Source organism: Schistocerca serialis, chromosome 6, assembly GCF_023864345.2.
Source record: "Schistocerca serialis cubense isolate TAMUIC-IGC-003099 chromosome 6, iqSchSeri2.2, whole genome shotgun sequence".
In the NCBI taxonomy this organism is placed as follows: Eukaryota; Metazoa; Arthropoda; class Insecta; order Orthoptera; family Acrididae; genus Schistocerca; species Schistocerca serialis.
Window position 1 is genome coordinate 481857109 of NC_064643.1, and position 19510 is coordinate 481876618.

A 19510-nucleotide genomic window follows, 5' to 3' on the forward strand; every position below is an offset into this window, starting at 1 on the left:
TACTTTGCAACGCAAATCAGTACCATGCCGTTGAATAATTCTTTTTGGGAACTTTGATTTATGCTTCGTCTCTTTTCTGATAGTTCTGCTTATACTATATTAATACTAACTAACTTTTTTTATTTTGTCAGTATAAAATGTTCCATCGTTTACCTGACTTTAAATTGTATAAATATATCAGTATGTTTTGAATGACTTCTTGAAGGCACATACATTTTTAGGAGTTTCTGTAACAGCTCATTTCCATTTGCTGCCTGCGATTACATTTATCTCGAAACTAGGTACTTGTCTGAAATTATGTATTACATAACAATTTGCATTTCTCTGGGATTTTGCCCATTGAACAATGTATAATCACTTGATCATCAATTAGTGAGCTTCTATGGTCCGGGATGGCTCTCGGCTGCAACGATCGCTGCTTCAAAGTGTTTTACATTTTGCAACAAGTCATACGGTAGAGAAAGACATAGATTCCATTCAGCAGTTTGTCATTACAATCATAAAATGTTCGTTTTAAGAACTTGCATGAACGTTTTGTATTCTCTTTTTATGATATAAGAAGGTCAGATCCTTTCCTGTTTATGCGGTGCAGTCACATTTTCGTCTAGAATTCTGTATAAAATATTCCTTACATCAATTTTTATCTTTACAATCCTTTCGATTCCGTTTCATGATACATAAAAAAAAATGAAATATCAGTTTCTGGTCCACTATAAACGCTCGTCAAAAATATTAATATTTCCAGTTACAAAGACATAAAAATACGGTAAAGTTTATGTCACAAAAGTGTAATGTAAATAAGTAGTGTCATTAATTGTAGTGTAATAGCGAACATGAAGACATGAAATGCAGATGAACTGTTTCACAAAAACAAGTGACTAATCTGTACTACTTCTTTGTTTCATACTTTATCGTATAAAAGCCTTTATTTACATTTTATTATTACATCCAGAAGGCTAATCGAATACAAAGACACATAATAAATATCATGTTCTTAATAATATATGGTTAGTTATTTTAAATCGACCGTACGCCTTGTTTGAGAAAAAGGTATAGAGCAAAAGTGTTTATGTAAGACATTGTTTCTTTGGTCATCTCAGAGCGTTTTGAGACTTCTGAGTCATGATAAAGTATTTTCGCTTATTTACACCTATTGTCGCAAATATTTAATTTCGGTATTTATTATCCTAACCAACAGAAACGAATGTCTGGTGTTCGTCTGAACTGTAAACGCTGCTGTGGATTGTCTATCCGCTGCCTCTCAGCAGACTTATGTGCTACATATAATGTATTCAGTGCTTAAACTAATGTAATATTTTCATGAAATATAAGTATGAGAGCCTCTGTTAGGCTGATGATTATTTTTGAGCTCTGTACCAAAGCTTCTGTCTCTATTTGCTACCAGACTGTTTCGTTGCCTGAGTGTTGACTTAGAAAGGTGCAGTCTAACTTACGATTTACACATCCACTTGAAACAAGAAAATAGTTGTTTGGTAATGTTCTTGCACTGTTCCCAAACGAGCACATTCTGTAACATAAAGTATATAACCCTCCAAAAACTTCAAAGTGTAATGATCGTTTTGTATGAAAGAAATATGCCAACATAAAAGTGAGAAAATGAAAATGAGGAGAAAAGAATCCACTGCTAGAGAAGTACCTCAATGATAATGAAAAACCGGATTAAACATGAATGACAGTGTTATCACCTGACATGATGCCCTGCATTATCAATGCCCCTAAAATTCTTATTATATTTCCTTACTGTAATTTGGTGATCACTAACCTCTTTCAGTAAAGGTACAATAGTAATAAAACATGTACCCGAAATAGAAATATTTAGGGAGAGATAGTGGAATTTGCACTTTGAAGCAGAGAAGTCGTGACGAGAGGCAGTGCATTCAAAAGTAGTAGTCCGTCGATCACACAGCGCCTGAATGCAGGCCGTGCGCAGGAGCGTCTGCTGGTTTGCATAGCCAGCAGGCGTAGCCTCACACACATCAATCAGCTTTCTGCGTCTCGCAAATGCCTCGCTACCGTACACTCATTATTACGGCACGATGACGAACAAGCAATATGAGCTAATCTTCCTACACAATTTAGGAAGGCATAGAATGTTTATCAGTCTCTTTCCTCCTCCACCATTCGAAAAGAGTTGTGCTGTAGACTACGTGTGATAAAGGTGGCTGCGCCTACGCGTGCAGGAGGCGGCGATCGGGGCGCCGCCTGAGCAGGGCGCGCTCGAAGCTCTTGAGGTGTACGCCGGTGGGGTCCCAGTGCGCCTGCAGCTCTGCCCATTCGGCGGGGTAGTCTGCCCGCAGGCGTCGAATCACGCGAATGGCAGCAGCCTTCTGCACCGTCGTACACCTTGCACAGCGCGTAGCGATAGCCTCTGGCAGTATTCCTGCACAATACATGAAAAAGACTAATTAGGCACGATGTAGGATCCACAACATTTTATGGAATCATAAACAATTCTATGTCAACGATAATCCGCATACTGCAACTGAAGACGTTACCAAAGAATCGAAAAGAAAGCATGGGGATGCTCACTACTACTTGAAATCTCTCGACGAAAAAGCTAAATCCGATAAAAAGATATAAACGGTGGCCAATAGACTCTGGCTAAAGACATCTTACTGTTGGAAAATTTGTTGTCGTGGTCTTCAGTCCGAAAACTGGTTTGATGCAGTCCTCCATGCTGCCCTATCCTATGCAAGCCTCTTCATCCGAGCATAACTACTGCAGCCAACATCCATGTGAACCTGTTTAATGTAGTAAAGCCTTGGTATCTCCCTATATTGCACCCTCCCCCAACCAAAACTCTCTCTCTCTCTCTCTCCCTCTCTCTCTCTCTCTCTCTCTCTCTCTCTCTCGCACACACACACACACACACACACACACACACACACACACGCACACACGCACGCACACTATAACACTACCACACAACAGTGCTTGATAATTCTGATACTATTTATTTTTTCAATCTAGATTTTTTCTCAGTATAAATGTGTATATTTCATTACTTTATCTTAAATGATAACTAACTGAAGGAATGTAATGTGCGTTTATGATAGACCATTTGAAATCAAAATTATAAACAATACAGCAACTACGCCGGTAATGTCTGGGACCTTGGATTGTGTAGAATTCGAAGATAATGTTAAGGGCATGAGACTAAAATCGTAGACACAAGAGCGCGTGCAGACACAGAGAAAGAGTTGCAAGCCAACAGTGGTTGAGGGCGGACATAAAGTTGCTATGCTAGCGTGCAAAATTAAGTGTATTGTCAACTTGGTATTCAAAGTGCGACGAGACATGGTGAATTTAAGAGGGGGAATTTACACAGGCCACAGTACAACGTTTAATCAAGAAGGATTGACAAAACAGATTATTTGAAGAACACTGTGTGGACAATATTAATGCTACGATATTGCAGCGATGCATGTCCCAAGGAACAGATGCTACCGTGACTTCATCCGTCATGAAATACATTAAGTGAATTCGCAATTGCGAATGAAGACAACCATCAACTGTAGAATGAAATGACGACAATGAAAATTTGTGCCGGACTGGGATTCAAACCGCAGACGCATGGTTGACGAAATATGGAAGTTTGGATCTGGCCGTGAGTCGCGCACGGATAGCCAAATGGTAGGGCGACCGCTCGCGCTACGCGGGTTTGATTCACGGCCCGTCACAAATTTTCGTTGTCGTCATTCCATTCTACAGTTGATGGTTGTCTTCATTCGCAATTGCGAATTCACTTCATGTAATATTGATACTGACTGCTCGTTACTGGGAGAAGAATATGTTGCTATTTACTGTTTAACAAAATCATTATGTCGTGCCAACTACTGGTTCACCAGAAAGTAAGAGTGTGCCATTTGGCAGTTTAGTATTGTAAAAAAATTGCAAATGTGATGGACTCAGTATCTACGAACACTGCAGTGCATTCTGATAAAGTATAAGTAGCACTGATTGCTAATGATTTCCATATGTCATAAACCGGCAGTAGCATCATTCATCTATCACTGTTATTGCCTAGTGGCTCTTTAGTAATAAGACATGTTATTTACCTAAAATAACTTGAAAGCACTAGCTTGTAAAATTTAATTTTTGCTTTTTCATGAAAGGAGAAAGTAATAAGTAATGAAAGCCATTAATTCATTGTAATACGTTTACTGTCTTCTGTAATTATTTGAGAGAGAAGTTTGTGCAAAATTGTAGGATGTGAGGTCCACCAGTTATGCAAAACACCGTTTTGTCAAGTACCCAAACATGTTATAGCACCACTTTGCCATCATCAGTGGGTTTCCGTTTTATTTAATCTGTAATGTGAAAATTTTTACTAAATGATTACAAAATTATGTGGATATTTAGTTCAAACAATAGTTCCTGTCTGTTTGTTTATACCTTTACACTTGGTGTGCATGATTTTTTAGGACCACTTCAGTGTTATTTATTACAGGTAGGTGTCACACTGGCAGACCTCAAATCCTACATTTTTAATGGCAAAAACGGGAAACACAAGCAGCTGAAGATCCAAGTGATGGAAATTTGTGCATTTAAAACTAACTCCAGAATATTGGCCAACTGAAGTGATATATTCTGATCAACAAAACTGGTTATAAGTTATGTGCTCTATAAATATCTTGGCGGGCGTAATTTCAAAATGGTTCAAATGGCTCTAAGCACTATGGGACTTAACATCTATGGTCATCAGTCCCCTAGAACTTAGAGCTACTTAAACCTAACTAACCTAAGGACATCACACAACACTCAGTCATCACGAGGCGTAATTTCGGCGTTCCCTAACTGATTGCTGCTGTTTTATGACGTCATGTTGCAGTTCAGTATTATAGAAGCTGTTGTGGCGTTTTGATAATGGGGGCAGTAACGTTGCTCTATCTATACCGCATTACGTATTGCTACTAGATGAAGTGATTAGATTTTCACTGATTCTAAATTGTTCCGTACAGGGATAGTTAAATTTCATTCAAGTCATTATCGTGGCATTTTCATTAGAGCTTCCACGTATGCATTTATCGTTGCCGTCTAAACATTTGTCAGTAATTGTTACATAACAACAGTTTCAAACAAACGTATAAAAATTCATAACTTTTGCTCAAACACAAGCTGGTGACAGAATATTCTCATTCAATAATTAATATTTCAGTTATGTAATTGATTACAAGCTTGACTAACTACACATAATTAATTAACTTCATTACAAAGTTGTTTTCGATTGTTGTCTGTGCTTTAACGATCAGTAGTGCACTCGTCGGCATCCTTTCGCTCAACCATTCCTCGAAATAGATGCCTCTTCTGGAAGTTACAGAACACTAAGTCATACGTGTCATTAATATAAGGGAAGATTTTGATTGGGTTACAAACCCAATCATAGCAATACTGTCTGTTCCTTCATGCTTCAGGATGTGTCCTTCTGTTAGAATCGTTGTGCCATGAATTTCATTTCTCCCCAATTCTATTCAGTACCTCTTCGTTAATTACCCGGTCTATCCGCCTTCTCTTCAACAATACCCTGTAGCGGCACATTTCAAAAACAGCTATTCTCTTCTTGTCTATATTATTTACTGTCCACGTTTCGCTTCCGTACAAGGCTGCACTCCAGATAAACTACTTCACGAAAGACTTGCAAGCGCTTAAATTTACACGGAATGTTAAGAAATCTGTTTCTTTCAGAAGTTTTTTCTTGCTTTAGCCAGTCTGCTGTTTATGTCCTATCTACTCCGGCCATCGTTTATTTTACTGCCAAAGTACCAAAATCCCTCTAGTAATTTTTGCTTCTCATTTCATAACACAATTTCCACAGCACTACCCGATTAAATTCGAATACTTTCCATTACCGTGTGGCCCAAGGAAGTGTGATGTCGTCTCTGAAGTTCTCAGTATACATAAGCGATTTCTCAGACAAGGTCAGCGGCACTTTAAGGCTGTTAATGGATGATGCTGTTGTGTATAGGAGGGTATTACCGTTGAATGATCGTAAGAAATTTGCAAAAAGTCACGGCTAAACATTCTTGTTTGTATAATAAATGATAGCTCTCCTCAGGTGTGGATGAATGAGTAATGCTGCCTATGACGAAAAGAAAGAACCCGATAAATTCAAATTACAAGATTAGTAGTGAACACCTTGATCGCCACGGGTATGATTATTTATGGGTTGTACTTAGAAGCCATAAAATTAGGCGGTAAGAGAAGGTGAATGGAAAGTACAGATTTGTTGGAAGTGTTCTCTGAGTGTGCAGTGCATCAGTAAAGCAAATCGCATACAAGACGCCTGTGAGACCAGTTTTGGAGCATTGATCCAGTGGTTGGAGTCATTAACAAGTATACGACACAATACACATCAGACGAATCTAGAGACGCGTTGCTGGACTTGTAACAGGTCACAACGATCAATAAGAAAGGATGAGAGTAATGTTCGTGGAACCTAAATGTGATTCTCCGATGACGTAGTTCTCAGGACAATCTACGTGTAAATTTCGACAACCTGGATTCGAAGGAAACCGTACGACCATTATGCCGTCAACATCGCATATCTCCCGTTGAGACTGTGGGGATAGTAAAACAGATATTAGAGCACGTACAGAGGCACAAATATAGTAATTTTTTGCTCGCCCGATACCTGAGTGGAATAGGACAGAAGAATGATGTATTGTTAGGATGTAGCTACCGCTATGCTCTGTACAGTGGTTTGGGGAGTATTTATTCAGAAGTTGATGTGGACATAGATGCATTATTTCTACTGCATGATTCAATTAATCTTAGGGCACGAATTTCTGTATTTAATTAAAAATCTGGAGATAAGACGTAATTAAACACAAAGACGAATGTTCCTTGTAGCCATCAATGTCTCTTTGCCTTTGTGAAGCCATTTGTCACAAACAGAAGAGATCGCAATTATTGTGCTACACGAAAAAAGCACTGCCACACGCCGTAAGGTGACTTCAGGCGTATAAATATAGATAGATGTCGGTGCATGTAGACATCCATTGATCTGTAACTGTCTGGATTTACAAACGGCGACATAGCAATCGCCTGCTTGAAGAGAACAAGCACAGTGTAGCAGTTCGCTGGGTTGCCTGACCAGCAGGCGCTGTGCTTCTGCCTATGCTTGACAGTAGAGACTGCTCTGGTACGCTGACGTCGTACGTACTCTTTAACCTATCATTGTCATTATCATCTATACGCATGTTTACTTATTATTTCAGTATGATAAGAGAGTGCATAGGTGACAAACGCAAGAATAACTTTCTAAATTGAATATTACATAAAGGTTTGTTTTATTGCTGTTGTAATATACCTTCTCACACTATTTCCTAATTTGCTCACTCTTAATTACTTTTCGTAACTTCTGAGCGAGAGGAGAAAGATAGTTAATGAGGGTATAATTCTTCTTTCTTAATGAAGATATGCAGTGTCTGACTATCGACATTTAATGCGCAACATTGTCGACTACAGTCAATGAAGTAATACTTCACAGCAATGAGGATACAGCTACTATTACAGAAGGAAAGGGGCAAGGGAGAGGTAAACATATATTCAGTTACTTGTAATATAACGAGTAAACAGATGCATGGATTCGACAAGTCCTTAAGAGGTTCTCGTGGTATGTGACAGAAGGTGTATATGCACAAATCAACAGTTAGCGTAAATTAAGAACCAGTGGTTAGAGAGCGCATAAGTGGCAACGAATAGCGTTACAGATATGACTCATGGGGTTCAGGTCAGGCCAATTTGTTGGGCAGGACGTCAACATGAGATCAGTATTATGCTCCTCAAGCCGTTTAGTGCGATTCTGGCCTTAGGGTACAAATAGATACGCTGCTGGAAGATTCCATCGCCCTCAGAGAAAGACATCAACATTAAAGGATTAGGGTGGTACACAATCAAGTTCACATAGTCCAGAACTGTCACAGTGCCCGTCATTACTACCACAGGTGCCATGGAAGCACAGGTGAATGTCTTCCATAGCATAATACGGTCCGCAATGACCTGTGTCAGGATGCGGGTTTCCAGAAGTTTTTCGCCTGGGTGACAGCGTATCCAGAAACGACGCTATGTTTTTGTGAGAGGAAATGAAACAATACGGTTCCATCGATTCACGACCCAGACTCGATGACACCACATCCACTGTAATCGTAATATACATTGTTGACGGGTAGTAAAGGGAGCAAGTAGGATGTTTTGCTGCGGAGCTCCATTTTCAAGAATGTTAGCTGGACATCGTGCTCGGAAACATTTGTGCCACTAGCAGCATTGGTCTTTGTCCTCAGGTCTGCCAAAAATCCTTCTTTATAGAGGACGAGCCTCCGACCTCCACGTTCTGTGATGGGTCATGTGATGGATCGTAGTTTTACCATCGTTCAATCACTTTCCGTATCTGTTCACGATTGCAGCACGTGAACAGCCGACCAGTTTCGTCCTTTCCGCGATACTCGTTCCTAGACACTGAGGCATAAAAAATCTGTCCTTTAGACCCTTAAGTTAATGGATTTCCCCATTTTCGATCCTTGCCGTCGCCAGAATGAGTTCAGATTCGTATCTGCTCCGCATATGTATCTTCCCTGCCGCGTCACGTGCCACAACACCACATTCAGTGTCGCAGTGAGCTGCTGTCGTAATGTTTGGCTGATAAGTGTACTCAGTCTCAGCTAGAAATAAAGTCATTTTTCAGGAAATTTCAAAGGACTGTTGAACAAAACCTGAAAAGTACTAATTTGCTGTTACTTTCTCTGTCGGAAAACGCCAAGATTTTCCAGTTTCAAATCGAGAGTTTCTTACCATAGCAAAAGTTTTACTAGGTTTCTACATCACTTCAAAAGTGTGCGGCATCTTCAGTAACACTGTGATGAGTTTATTCTGTTACGCTTTACGGGAGAAGTGTATTGTCTGCTCCCCCTGTCTGTCTCTCTCTCTCTCTCTCTCTCTCTCTCTCTCTCTCTATGATGACGTAGAAAACCAGTTATTAATTCCTAACCTCCTGTCGATGCAATCGAAGTGCTGTTTTTGCAGGTGTTTCCTCACCTCGGCGTCGGAATCCGTGCAAATCAGATTGTTAAGGCCAAAGGGAAGACCTCTCCATCTCTGATCGTTCGTAGCGCGGCGTGACTGGAAATCGTTTCCAACAGGTTGGAGCAGCAGCCGGTGGAAATGCGAGCGAGCGCCAGGTCAAGACCGACCTGTCTGTTGGCTTTTAATGACGGATGCAGCCGGCGGCCGGCGGCCGGCAGTGCCGGCCAGTTTCGCAAACCACGAGCGCACCGGCCGCTGCCGCTCTCACCTGGACCATCGCGAGCGCGTACGCGCCTAGCTAGCGCCGGCGCCGCTTAGCGCACTCGTATCGTAGCGTATACAGCGTCTTTCATGAGGAATACACAGCATTGCCGATGATAGCATACACTAATTCGAATCAAACAGTACATATAACATGTCTACAATCTTTATTGGTTAGAGAGAGAAAAAAATGTGTGTGAAACCGTATGGGACTTACCTGCTAAGTTCATCAGTCCCTAAGCTTACACACTATTTAACCTAAATTATCCTAAGGGCAATCTCACACACCCATGCCCTAGGGAGGAGTCGAATCTCCGCCTGGACCAGCCGGATTATTGAGAGAGAGAGAGAGAGAGAGAGAGAGAGAGAGAGAGAGAGAGAGAGAGAGAAACAGAGACAGAGACAGAGATAGAGAGAGGGAGCGCTCTTAGAATTTAACCCAAAGAAAGACCCACAGTAAGCATTAAGCAAAGGAAATTGATTTAAGTTCAGATTTTTCATAAATTGGTCTTCCAACATCAAGCACTATTCACAGTTCGAACGATCGATTCGTCTCTTGGGTTTATTTTCCTTCGCCTTTCGTCCATCGACAAAGAAAAAAATTAAAGCGGTAAAAAGTCCGGGAGCCTTGGTGACCAGGAAATTTGACCATTTCTGCTTATCCATCACCCGGGAATGTTAGATTTAGATGATATGGAATGTTAGATTTAGATGATATGTCACCTGACAACTAGGATGTGCAGTGGCCCACGACTCATAGTTGTGGCCAAAGGAATATCTTCCAGTAATGCTGGAAGCTCGTTTACAGGAAGTTCTAGATAGCGAGGTCCTCTGATATGATGTACTGACACAACAGACCCAGTCAACTGGTTCTCTATCACACAACATTACATATTTTCAAGACCGTGCTCCCGATATGAGCTACGACTGTTATTGATACCGTTAAGATTGAAAGTGGCTTCTTCAGTAAATAGTATTTATCTAATTTCTCGGCAATTGGCAGTTAGTGAACGACAAAATTCTAATTGTCTACCTTCATCTCCATCTGGAAGGTGTTAAATTCTCTGTAAATTATAAGGATAACGGATGTCAGTATGTAATGTCCGTCATATTCTGGAGCACTGATACATGTAGAAATTCTGCTTGTTCTTATTAAAGGAAATTATACTGTCCGAATAATGTCTTCTAGTACCATTCAATGTGTTCATTTGACGTTCAGATGAAATATGATTTCTCGGTACTCCACGACTCCCACGCAGTTACTTGAAAACACGAGTAAACGTTCTTGAATCTGGTTCTCTGCAGTTGCTACAGCATTCTCTAATAGCAGAGTTTCTACTACAAAACCCACACACAAATATATTACAGGCATAGTCAGCATCTGTAATTATGTGATACATGCTTAAACGACGTGACACAAATTCCTTATCACTTGTAGGCTTCTTCCTTTTCACTGACTTTACTTCTATGAAGCTCTGAAGGAATAAATCCTGTTCATTTATTTGTTTGGAAGTCAATAATTTGAGCGTATAACTCTGTCTTACTTCCCTACGTTATCTTAGTTCTCATGCATTTCATCCGATAACTGGAAATAGAATTATGTATTCAATTGAATTGAATTTTTTGCGTTAGTGTGTTCACTGTGGTAATTAAACCTTAATTTTGAAGCAATACTATGTTTCGGGTTAGAAATCAGTTGCAATCGTATCCACGAAGTTTTGGTTGACCTCTATTCCCTTTCCAATTTGTATATGTTTTAGTTTTCACTTTTTCTCGTTTTATGCCTACATGTTTCAGAAACTCCAAAGCATTCTTTCTTTTTTTCGTTACTTCCTGACGTTTGTCGCTAACATCACCATTGCCTGACTTTTACCATCAATAACAATATAAATCGATTAAACCAAACAATAAAAGATAATATCACCTGCTCTCTCTGTTGAAAACAGTGCTGGCAACTTAAAATTTTTAGGAAGCCCCTACACTTTGTACTTGCGGTGTTTCTCCACAGTTAAGGTGAAACAATAGTTGCATAACAATACGAAAAATTCCAGAATGTATGAGTTTTCTCTGTACCAAGATCGGGTTATATGTTTGAAGTACAAAATCATAGATAACTCAGTTCTGTCAAAAAAATGGACATGTGGGATTTCTCAATATTCCCATTCAGTTAGTGTATCAACACACGACCTGAAAACTTGTGTTCGTAAACAGCTTTCTCTCCCTACAACCAATGAAAACTGAAAACATGTCATATTGAAAGCTTTATTTGAATTAGCCGATACTACTTCTTCCTAAAGTATTTAAAGTATTTGTTTTTCCTCGTGCAACACCTTATAATTAAACTTTGCCTTTGGCCCAGATTATTCTACAACCCGTTACCCATTCCAGAGATGTTTAAGTATTTATACTGCCCTCATAACACAGGTGCAATACATGGTTGAAATCAAGTAATGAAATGTTAACACATATATCTGTGAAAATAATGTTTCAGTTTGTTAGCTGTTCATTTCCGCTCACTGTGAACAAGTTGTGCAACAAGTAGTAATAAACAACAACTGAATACTTTCAGATGAACCTTTATTCTTCGACATGCATTCGTGCAAATTTCTCGAAACTGCAACTGTTACTCTATTCCAGTTGGTTATATTCCAGTTAAAGTGTGAGTAGTTCATTTTCATTTCTATTAATAAACTGTTGTCGTACACCACCATTTAAATACAACATAATATAAACAACTTATAATTTGTATAATACAGCCAACCGGTTCCAATAATATTTAACTTGACCTGGTTTCGACACCAGCTACTGGTATCTCCATAAGAAAAACTAAGAACAATTACCTATTAAAAATACCATTAATATAGAGGAAAACCAAAAATAGATGGTTATTACACCGAAAATGCTTTTGTGGTGGCTATACTCAAATGTAAATACAAATGAAAACTGATTGACGAGAAAAATTCTCTCGTCTTATAAAATAACTTCTTAAAATTGTATTTCAAACCATATAAAGTATAGTCACCTCAAAAATTTGTCCTGTATAATAAACATGTATTCTTGGTTTTCCTCTGTGTTAATGGATTTGTTACCTTTATAGGTACTTGTTTTTGGTCTTTCTGGTGAAGTCACCTATAGTCAGTGTCGAACCCAGGTTAAATTTTGTTGCAATGATTATAAAAATCATATTCTTGAACCATGTTTAAAACTGGAATATAAACAACGTTGAATGTCATTTCATACTTAATAAATTATTGACTGTCTTGTCATAAATATAAGGCAAGCTAAATGCTACTTCTGTTTTCTTACCTTACGCGCCAAACCTGAAAGCAGAGTTCAAAGATTCGCATATGGTTTTTCACATTTCCTTAGTTAAATATGTTTCGATTTTCCTTCTAATGCGATGTATGTTCCGTGATTCTGCTAACTTAATCGCAGTCTAGCGTTTCTTCAATTACGAGATTTGAGCTAGTAATGTACATAGATACACACATCAAAAAAAGTTTTTCATCACCTCGGTTCCGGAACCTGTACAGAAAATTAGAATAGAGAGAAACATAAACATCATTTCCGCCCTTTTTATTGCTTATGAAAACCACACATTTGCGTGTTGTACCACCATACAGGGAGACCTTCAGAGGGGGTGGTCCAGATTGCTAAACACACCGGTACCTCTAATACCCAGTAGCACGTCCTCTTGCATTGATGCATACCTGTATTCGTCGTGGCATACTATCCACAAGTTCATCAAGGCACTGTTGGTCCAGATTGTCCCACTCCTCAAGGACGATTCGGCGTAGACCCCACAGAGTGCTTGGTGGATCACGTCGTCCATAAACAGCCATTTTCAATCTATCCCAGACATGTTCGATAGGGTTCATGTCCGTAGAACATGCTGGCCAATCTACTCGAGCGATGTCGTTATCCTGAAGGAAGTCATTCACAAGATGTGCACTATGGGGGCGCGAATTGTCGTCCATGAAGACGAATGCCTCGCCAATATGCTGCCGATGTGGTTGCACTATCGGTCAGCGGGTGGCATTCACGTATTGTACAGCCGTTACGGCGCCTTCCATGACCAACAGCTGCGTACGTCGGTCCCACATAATGGTACCCCAAAACAGCAGGGAACCTTGTTGCACTCGCTGGACAGTGTGTCTAAGGCGTTCAGCCTGACCGAGTTCCCTCCAGGCACGTGTCCGACGATTGTCTGGTTGAAGGAATATGCGACACTCATCGGTGAAGAGAAAGTGATGCCAATCCTGAGCAGTTCATTCGGCATGTTGTTGGGCCCATCTGTACCGCGCTGCATGGTGTCGTCGTTGCACAGATGGACCTCGCCATTGATGTCGGGAGTGAAGTTGCGCATCATGCAGCCTATTGCTCACAGTTTGAGTCGTAACACGACGTCCTGTGGCTGCACGAAAAGCATTATTCAACATCGTGGCATTGCTGTCAAGGTTCCTCCGAGACATGGTAGGTAGCGGCCATCCAGTGCAGTAGTAGCCCTCGGGGCTGCCTGAGCGAGGCATGTCATCGACAGTTCCTGTCTCTCTGTATCTCCTCCATGTCCGAACAACATCGCTTCGGTTCACACCGAGATGCTTGGACACTTCCCTTGTTGAGAACCCTTTCTGGTACAGTTTATACAGTCAACGTCTATCTTCAGGAGTTCTGGGAACCGTGGTGGTGCAAAACCTTTTTTGACATGAGTATATTTTAAAAATTGCCGACTTTCTGTTTCACTATATAATTTTACTCTCCACACAGAACGAAGTTCTGACTTAAGTCGATTTCCCAAAGTCTTTGTGGTTATAAAGTAAACATTCGAGATCTACATTCTGTAGTCTACGTGACGTAAGCTCTTAAAAGCAGGTCTTATATTGGAAAGTGAAGATTAAATGGTCCGGATTCATACGCGTGAAGCTGATTCCAATGGAGCCGGCCGAAGTGGCCGTGCGGTTCTAGGCGCTGCAGTCTGGAACCGCGAGACCGCTACGGTCGCAGGTTCGAATCCTGCCTCGGATGTGTGGTGTCCTTAGGTTAGTTAGGTTTAACTAGTTCTAAGTTCTAGGGGACTAATGACCTCAGAAGTTGAGTCCCATAGTGCTCAGAGCCATTTTTTTTATTCCAATGGAAACATCAAAAGTGCATATTCCTAAAAACTGTACTTTCGATATGGCATTTGGCAGGAGTTACCCTTGCACTTAGACAACTCTTGTTGTATCACAGAAAATCCAGCTGTGTCATTACAAAGATGGTCGCCCCCTTGCCCACTTACAGTGCGTTGAAGCAGCGACCTGCGAAAAGTTTTCGAGTGGTGAAGGTGTTAAACTTTGGAAATCCGCCGCAGGATGACACTACAGTGTGGTGATTAGTATATGTCTCGCAATAGGTGTAAGATAAGTGCTAGAAGATTAAAAGAGGCGCAGCTTCCGTGGAGGACGCTTAACTCCCGGCCAAACACACGAACGAAAACATGGGCACAGTGAAAGAGCATTTGAAGGAAAACAAGCGTATTACTGTAAGCGAAATAGTCACTGTTTTGGATATTAGTGTTGGTTGGCTGCCAACTGCCAACTGACTGTACTGGTTCTCAGCAAGTCAGCGTAATTTTGTACTTAGAACCAACACTAATATCCAAAACAGTGACTATTTCGCTTACAGTAATACGCTTGTTTTCCTTCAAATGCTCTTTCACTCTGCCCATGTTTTCGTTCGTGTGTTTGGCCGGGAGCGAGGCGTCCTCCACGGAAGCTGCGCCTCTTTTAATCTTGGCTGGCAGTACTGTTACAGGAAATGGAACCTGGGTACACCATCACCAATCTGAAACGAAAAGATTAAATAAAGAATGGCGCTATAGTTCTTCACCAAAACTAAAATAAAATCTCCACTCAATCTCCGGCAGAGAAACTCATGCTTACTCTCTTTTTGCATGAAGAACAGGCAATTTTGGAGCTTTACCGGCAAAAGGGATTAACAGTGTGCAGATCTACTCTGAAATCACTTATCATTTTCGCCCTGCAATCAAGAATAAGTGACGAGCTCTTCTCACTGCTTCGTTCCAAAACGACTACGTTGTCGTAGTACTGCCTGTTCAACAACTGTACAGGATGCGAAATACGAACGTCTCGAACACCCGGCGCTCAAAGAAGCTCTGGCACGAAAGCGTTTCAGAAGCGATGAAAAGGTGGAAAACGCGGGGGTACACACACACTTCCGAGGCAATGGAATGCGTGCACTAAACATTAAATAAATAGTCAAGCTTTTCATTTGACTCACCATGGAATACGCACGGAGAAGTGGTAATACAGTGTACACCCATGGTGGTACAATACGGTCAACATCCTTATCATTTGTGAACAGCATGACGCGCTCCTGTTTGACTTAAATGCTTGGAGCGTATAAAACATTTGAATGTATGCAAAATTGGAGAAAGGTACCGATATACTATGTACTGTTCGTTACAATTAATCAGTTTCACAACGAATACCAACAATGAGGTTTCCACAGCTTACAGGTGTACAGGTTTCAAGTAGTAATGAAACAGGAGAAATGCAGTTATCTGCGTGTCAGTAACCAGTTCAGTACGATAGCGACTAACATGGATTCACACTGATGTAACTTTAACATCATTGCTAATTCATTTCCTGGAAAGAGATTCACGATAGGAATATTGAGCAGAAAACTTGCCGTAAGTTTGGTTCACCTCTTTTGGTGCCGTTCTGCAAGTGTTATCTCGTTACGTTGTTACGGCACAGGTACAGGATATGATAGTCAATTTGTGGCCCTTCACCCACGTTACGCGTTGGCTATAAGCAGTGAGTGCATCGAAGAAAGACTCATGTCAGTAGTTCGGGCTGATAAACAACGTTTACTGAAGTAATATTGTCACTTGGCAGGTGGGCCAGAAAAGTACGTTCATCCGTAAAACATTTTTAAATAAAAATTTGAAATTACAATTAGTTTGCTGGACGACCAGTACTGCACGAAATAGCGTGGTATAATTACTGGGAAGCTATTTGTGGTGCAGCAATAGACCTCGACGGTGTCTCGACTACGAACTGTGTCCAGAAACTATCAGAATTTTCGCTATAATGGATAACTTACTGGCAGTTAATCGACAGCTTACTACAGTCGCTTTCCTGCCTTCAACGCAAGGCAAAACTGGCGGAGCTCCGATGTAGCCCACAGAAAACTACAAAAATGCTTCGAGAAAAGTAAGGAGGGAATGCAGACATGTACAGTCCTAACTGAGTTCTAGCATGGCGGTTCCCAGCACAAACTGAACACAATCTATATGATAAAACGTACCCGGCACCTCTATGTAACGCTTATGTCACGGAGGGCGGACCCACCAGTTTAAAAGACAACTGTGATAGGGAAGGTGAATGACCCTCTTCAGTTTACTGGAAGAATTATAGGCAACAATGCTTCAGCGGAGACCGCCTATGGGCACTGGTGTGACCTATTCTTGAGTACTGCTCGAGTGTTTGGGATCTATACCAGGTGGGACTGGAGGAGGACATCGAAGCAATTCAGAGGCGGGCTGCTATATTTGTTACCGGTAGTTTCGAACAACACATAAGTGTTACAGAGATGCTTCGGGAGCTCAACTGGAAATACCTGGAGGGAAGGCTACGTTCTTCTCGAGAAACACTATTGAGAAAGTTTAGAGAGCTGGCATTTGAAGGTGACTGTCACACAATTCTACTGCAGCGATCATACAGTGCGTGCAAGGACCACGAACGTAGGAGGCCTATAGGCAGTCGTTTTTCGCTCGCTCTATTTGCGTGTGTAACAGGAAAGGACATGACTAGTATATACTAAGATGGTATCTGTTCTTTCTGACATGTCCGAATGTCATACCATCTTTGTATATATATATTTAAGACTCACCGGCCACTTGACCGTCTTCTTCTTCTGTGTGAACGCACAAACAGTGCCCGAACTCTTACGGGAATCGGCAACGCGCCGCGAGTAATGAGTATAATGGGCGGGGGCACTAAGAATGCAGTGCGGGACAAATCGTTGAGAATGTGTGTTTCGCGGGAGGTGTGCCAGAGATAAATCCCTGCAGTCGCGCTATCCTCTGTGTCCTAGGTGGCTCAGATGGATAGAGCGTCTGACATGTAAGCAGGAGATCCCGGGTTCGAGTCCCAGTCGGGGGGCACATTTTCATGTATCCCCGTTGACGTATATCAACGCCTGTAAGCAGCTAAGGGTGTTCATTTCATTTAAATGACTAGTAACGGCAAAGGCTACCCTCCGCCACGCACCGTACGATGGCTTGCGGAGTATCTATGTAGATGCGTATGTAGAAAAGAAGGCGTGTAGTATTGAGCCATCACCAGAGCAGCAGTAGCCGCAGAATGACTCGGTCAGGAGCGCTCAGCGACTTCGAACGTGAACTAGTTACGTGAGTAACAAATCCATTAGGGGCATTTCAATCATTCTGATGGTGCCCAAATAGATTGCTGGTGGTGTGACTATTATGTGGAAACGTGAGGCAACAACCACAGCTAAACCGAGAGCTGGCAGGCGTCACGTGCTGACGGACAGGGATCACTGAGCACTGCGGAGGGTGGCAGGAAAAAGATCACATGAAATCCGCCGAAGGAATCACTTGTGAGTTCCAAAGTGTTGCCAACAATCCAGCTAGCACAATGACTGTGCGTATGGAGTTTAAAAGAATGGGGTACAATTGCCGAGCAACTCATAAGCCACACATTTCTCTAGTCAAATTGACGAGGCAGTAGAAACCCTCACTAACGCCGTCCAGGACGCAATGGCGGGCACCATACCTGATCGCACCTCACAACAACACAGTGCGGCCCTGCCCCAGGAAATCCTGGGCCTAATCTCAATGAGGAATCGCCTCAGGAGACAATGGCAGCGCACCAGGCGTCAATACTTCAAACGGCACATTAACAGGCTACAGAGCATTATACACGATAAAATACAAACACATAGAACACAACAGTGGAACCAAAAACTCGAAGGGCTGGACACCGCGCGACCTGGCGTGTGGCAACTAGCCCGACACTTCACCAGGGAGAAATATATACCCCAACGCTTCAAGGGCCTGACGGACCTGCGTATTCAGCAGAAGAGAATGCAGAACTAATGGCCCGCACACTCGCAGCGTCATTCACACCGAACCTGGTACCATCAAATCCAGTGTTCACACTTGCTACTGACCAGGGGGTTACACGCACTTTAGCCCAACCATCGCGCGACGACATTCAACATGCCAGCACAGCCTAAGTCTCCTGGGCTGTAATGCATTCCGCTGCTAGGAAAGCCCCTGGTCATGATGGCATTCAAAACCTTGTACTCCAGGAGTTCACGGATAAAGCTACTGAGTACCTAACACACATAACGAATGCCATACTAAAACACCAACATTTCCCCGCGTTTTGGAAGACGGCCAAGGTCCTGATGTTCAGGAAGCCGGGGAAAGAACACAGCCTCCCACAAAATTACCGACCCATCAGCCTTCTGAGCTCAATCAGTAAGATTGTTGAGAAGGTGATTCTCAAACGCATCGCTAGGCACTGCATAACAAATGACATCCTGAGACCGGAGCAATTCGGCTTCAGGAATCACCACTCCACAACACAACTCTTACTGGTCGTTGATTGGTTCAAATGGCTCTGAGCACTATGGGACTTAACTTCTGAGGTCATCAGTCCGCTAGAACTTAGAACTACTTAAACGTAACTAACCTAAGGACATCACACAACACCCAGTCATCACGAGGCACAGAAAATCCCTGACCCCGCCGGGAAGCGAACCCGGGGACCCGGGTGTGGGAAGCGAGAACGCTACCGCACGACCACGAGCTGCGGACACGGGTCGTTGAACATATAACACATGGCTTCAACACAAACAAAGCAACAGGGGCGGTGTTCCTGGACATCGAAAAGGCTTTCGACCGTCTATGGCACAACGGCCTCATTCGCAAACTCAGCGACGCGGGATTCTCCGACGGGCTGGTGCGTCTAATACACTCGTACTTCACAGAAAGGAGTTTCAACACTGACGTGCAGGATTGGAAACCATCAAACATTACGTCAGACTGCACTTAGAGTGGCTGAGCCTTGGTTGGAGAAATGGAGTGTTAGAGTAAACGTCGGTAAGTGCGAAGCCGTTCTGTTCACTAGAAGACCGAAGCAACTGCGCAAACTCCGATACTGCAGACCAGTAA

The 19510-nt window shown here is 42.0% G+C and overlaps 1 protein-coding gene across 1 annotated transcript in view; it reads right to left on the reverse strand.

Moving 5' to 3' along the window:
* Positions 1-889: 889 nt before the first annotated feature.
* Positions 890-19510, reverse strand: part of LOC126484375 (ejaculatory bulb-specific protein 3-like) — a 103241-nt gene continuing 84620 nt past the window's right edge. The window contains exon 2 of the mRNA XM_050107862.1: positions 890-2401. Within this exon, the coding sequence (XP_049963819.1) occupies positions 2190-2401 (212 nt within the window). The 3' untranslated portion in view covers positions 890-2189. The remainder of the gene's footprint in view (positions 2402-19510) is intronic.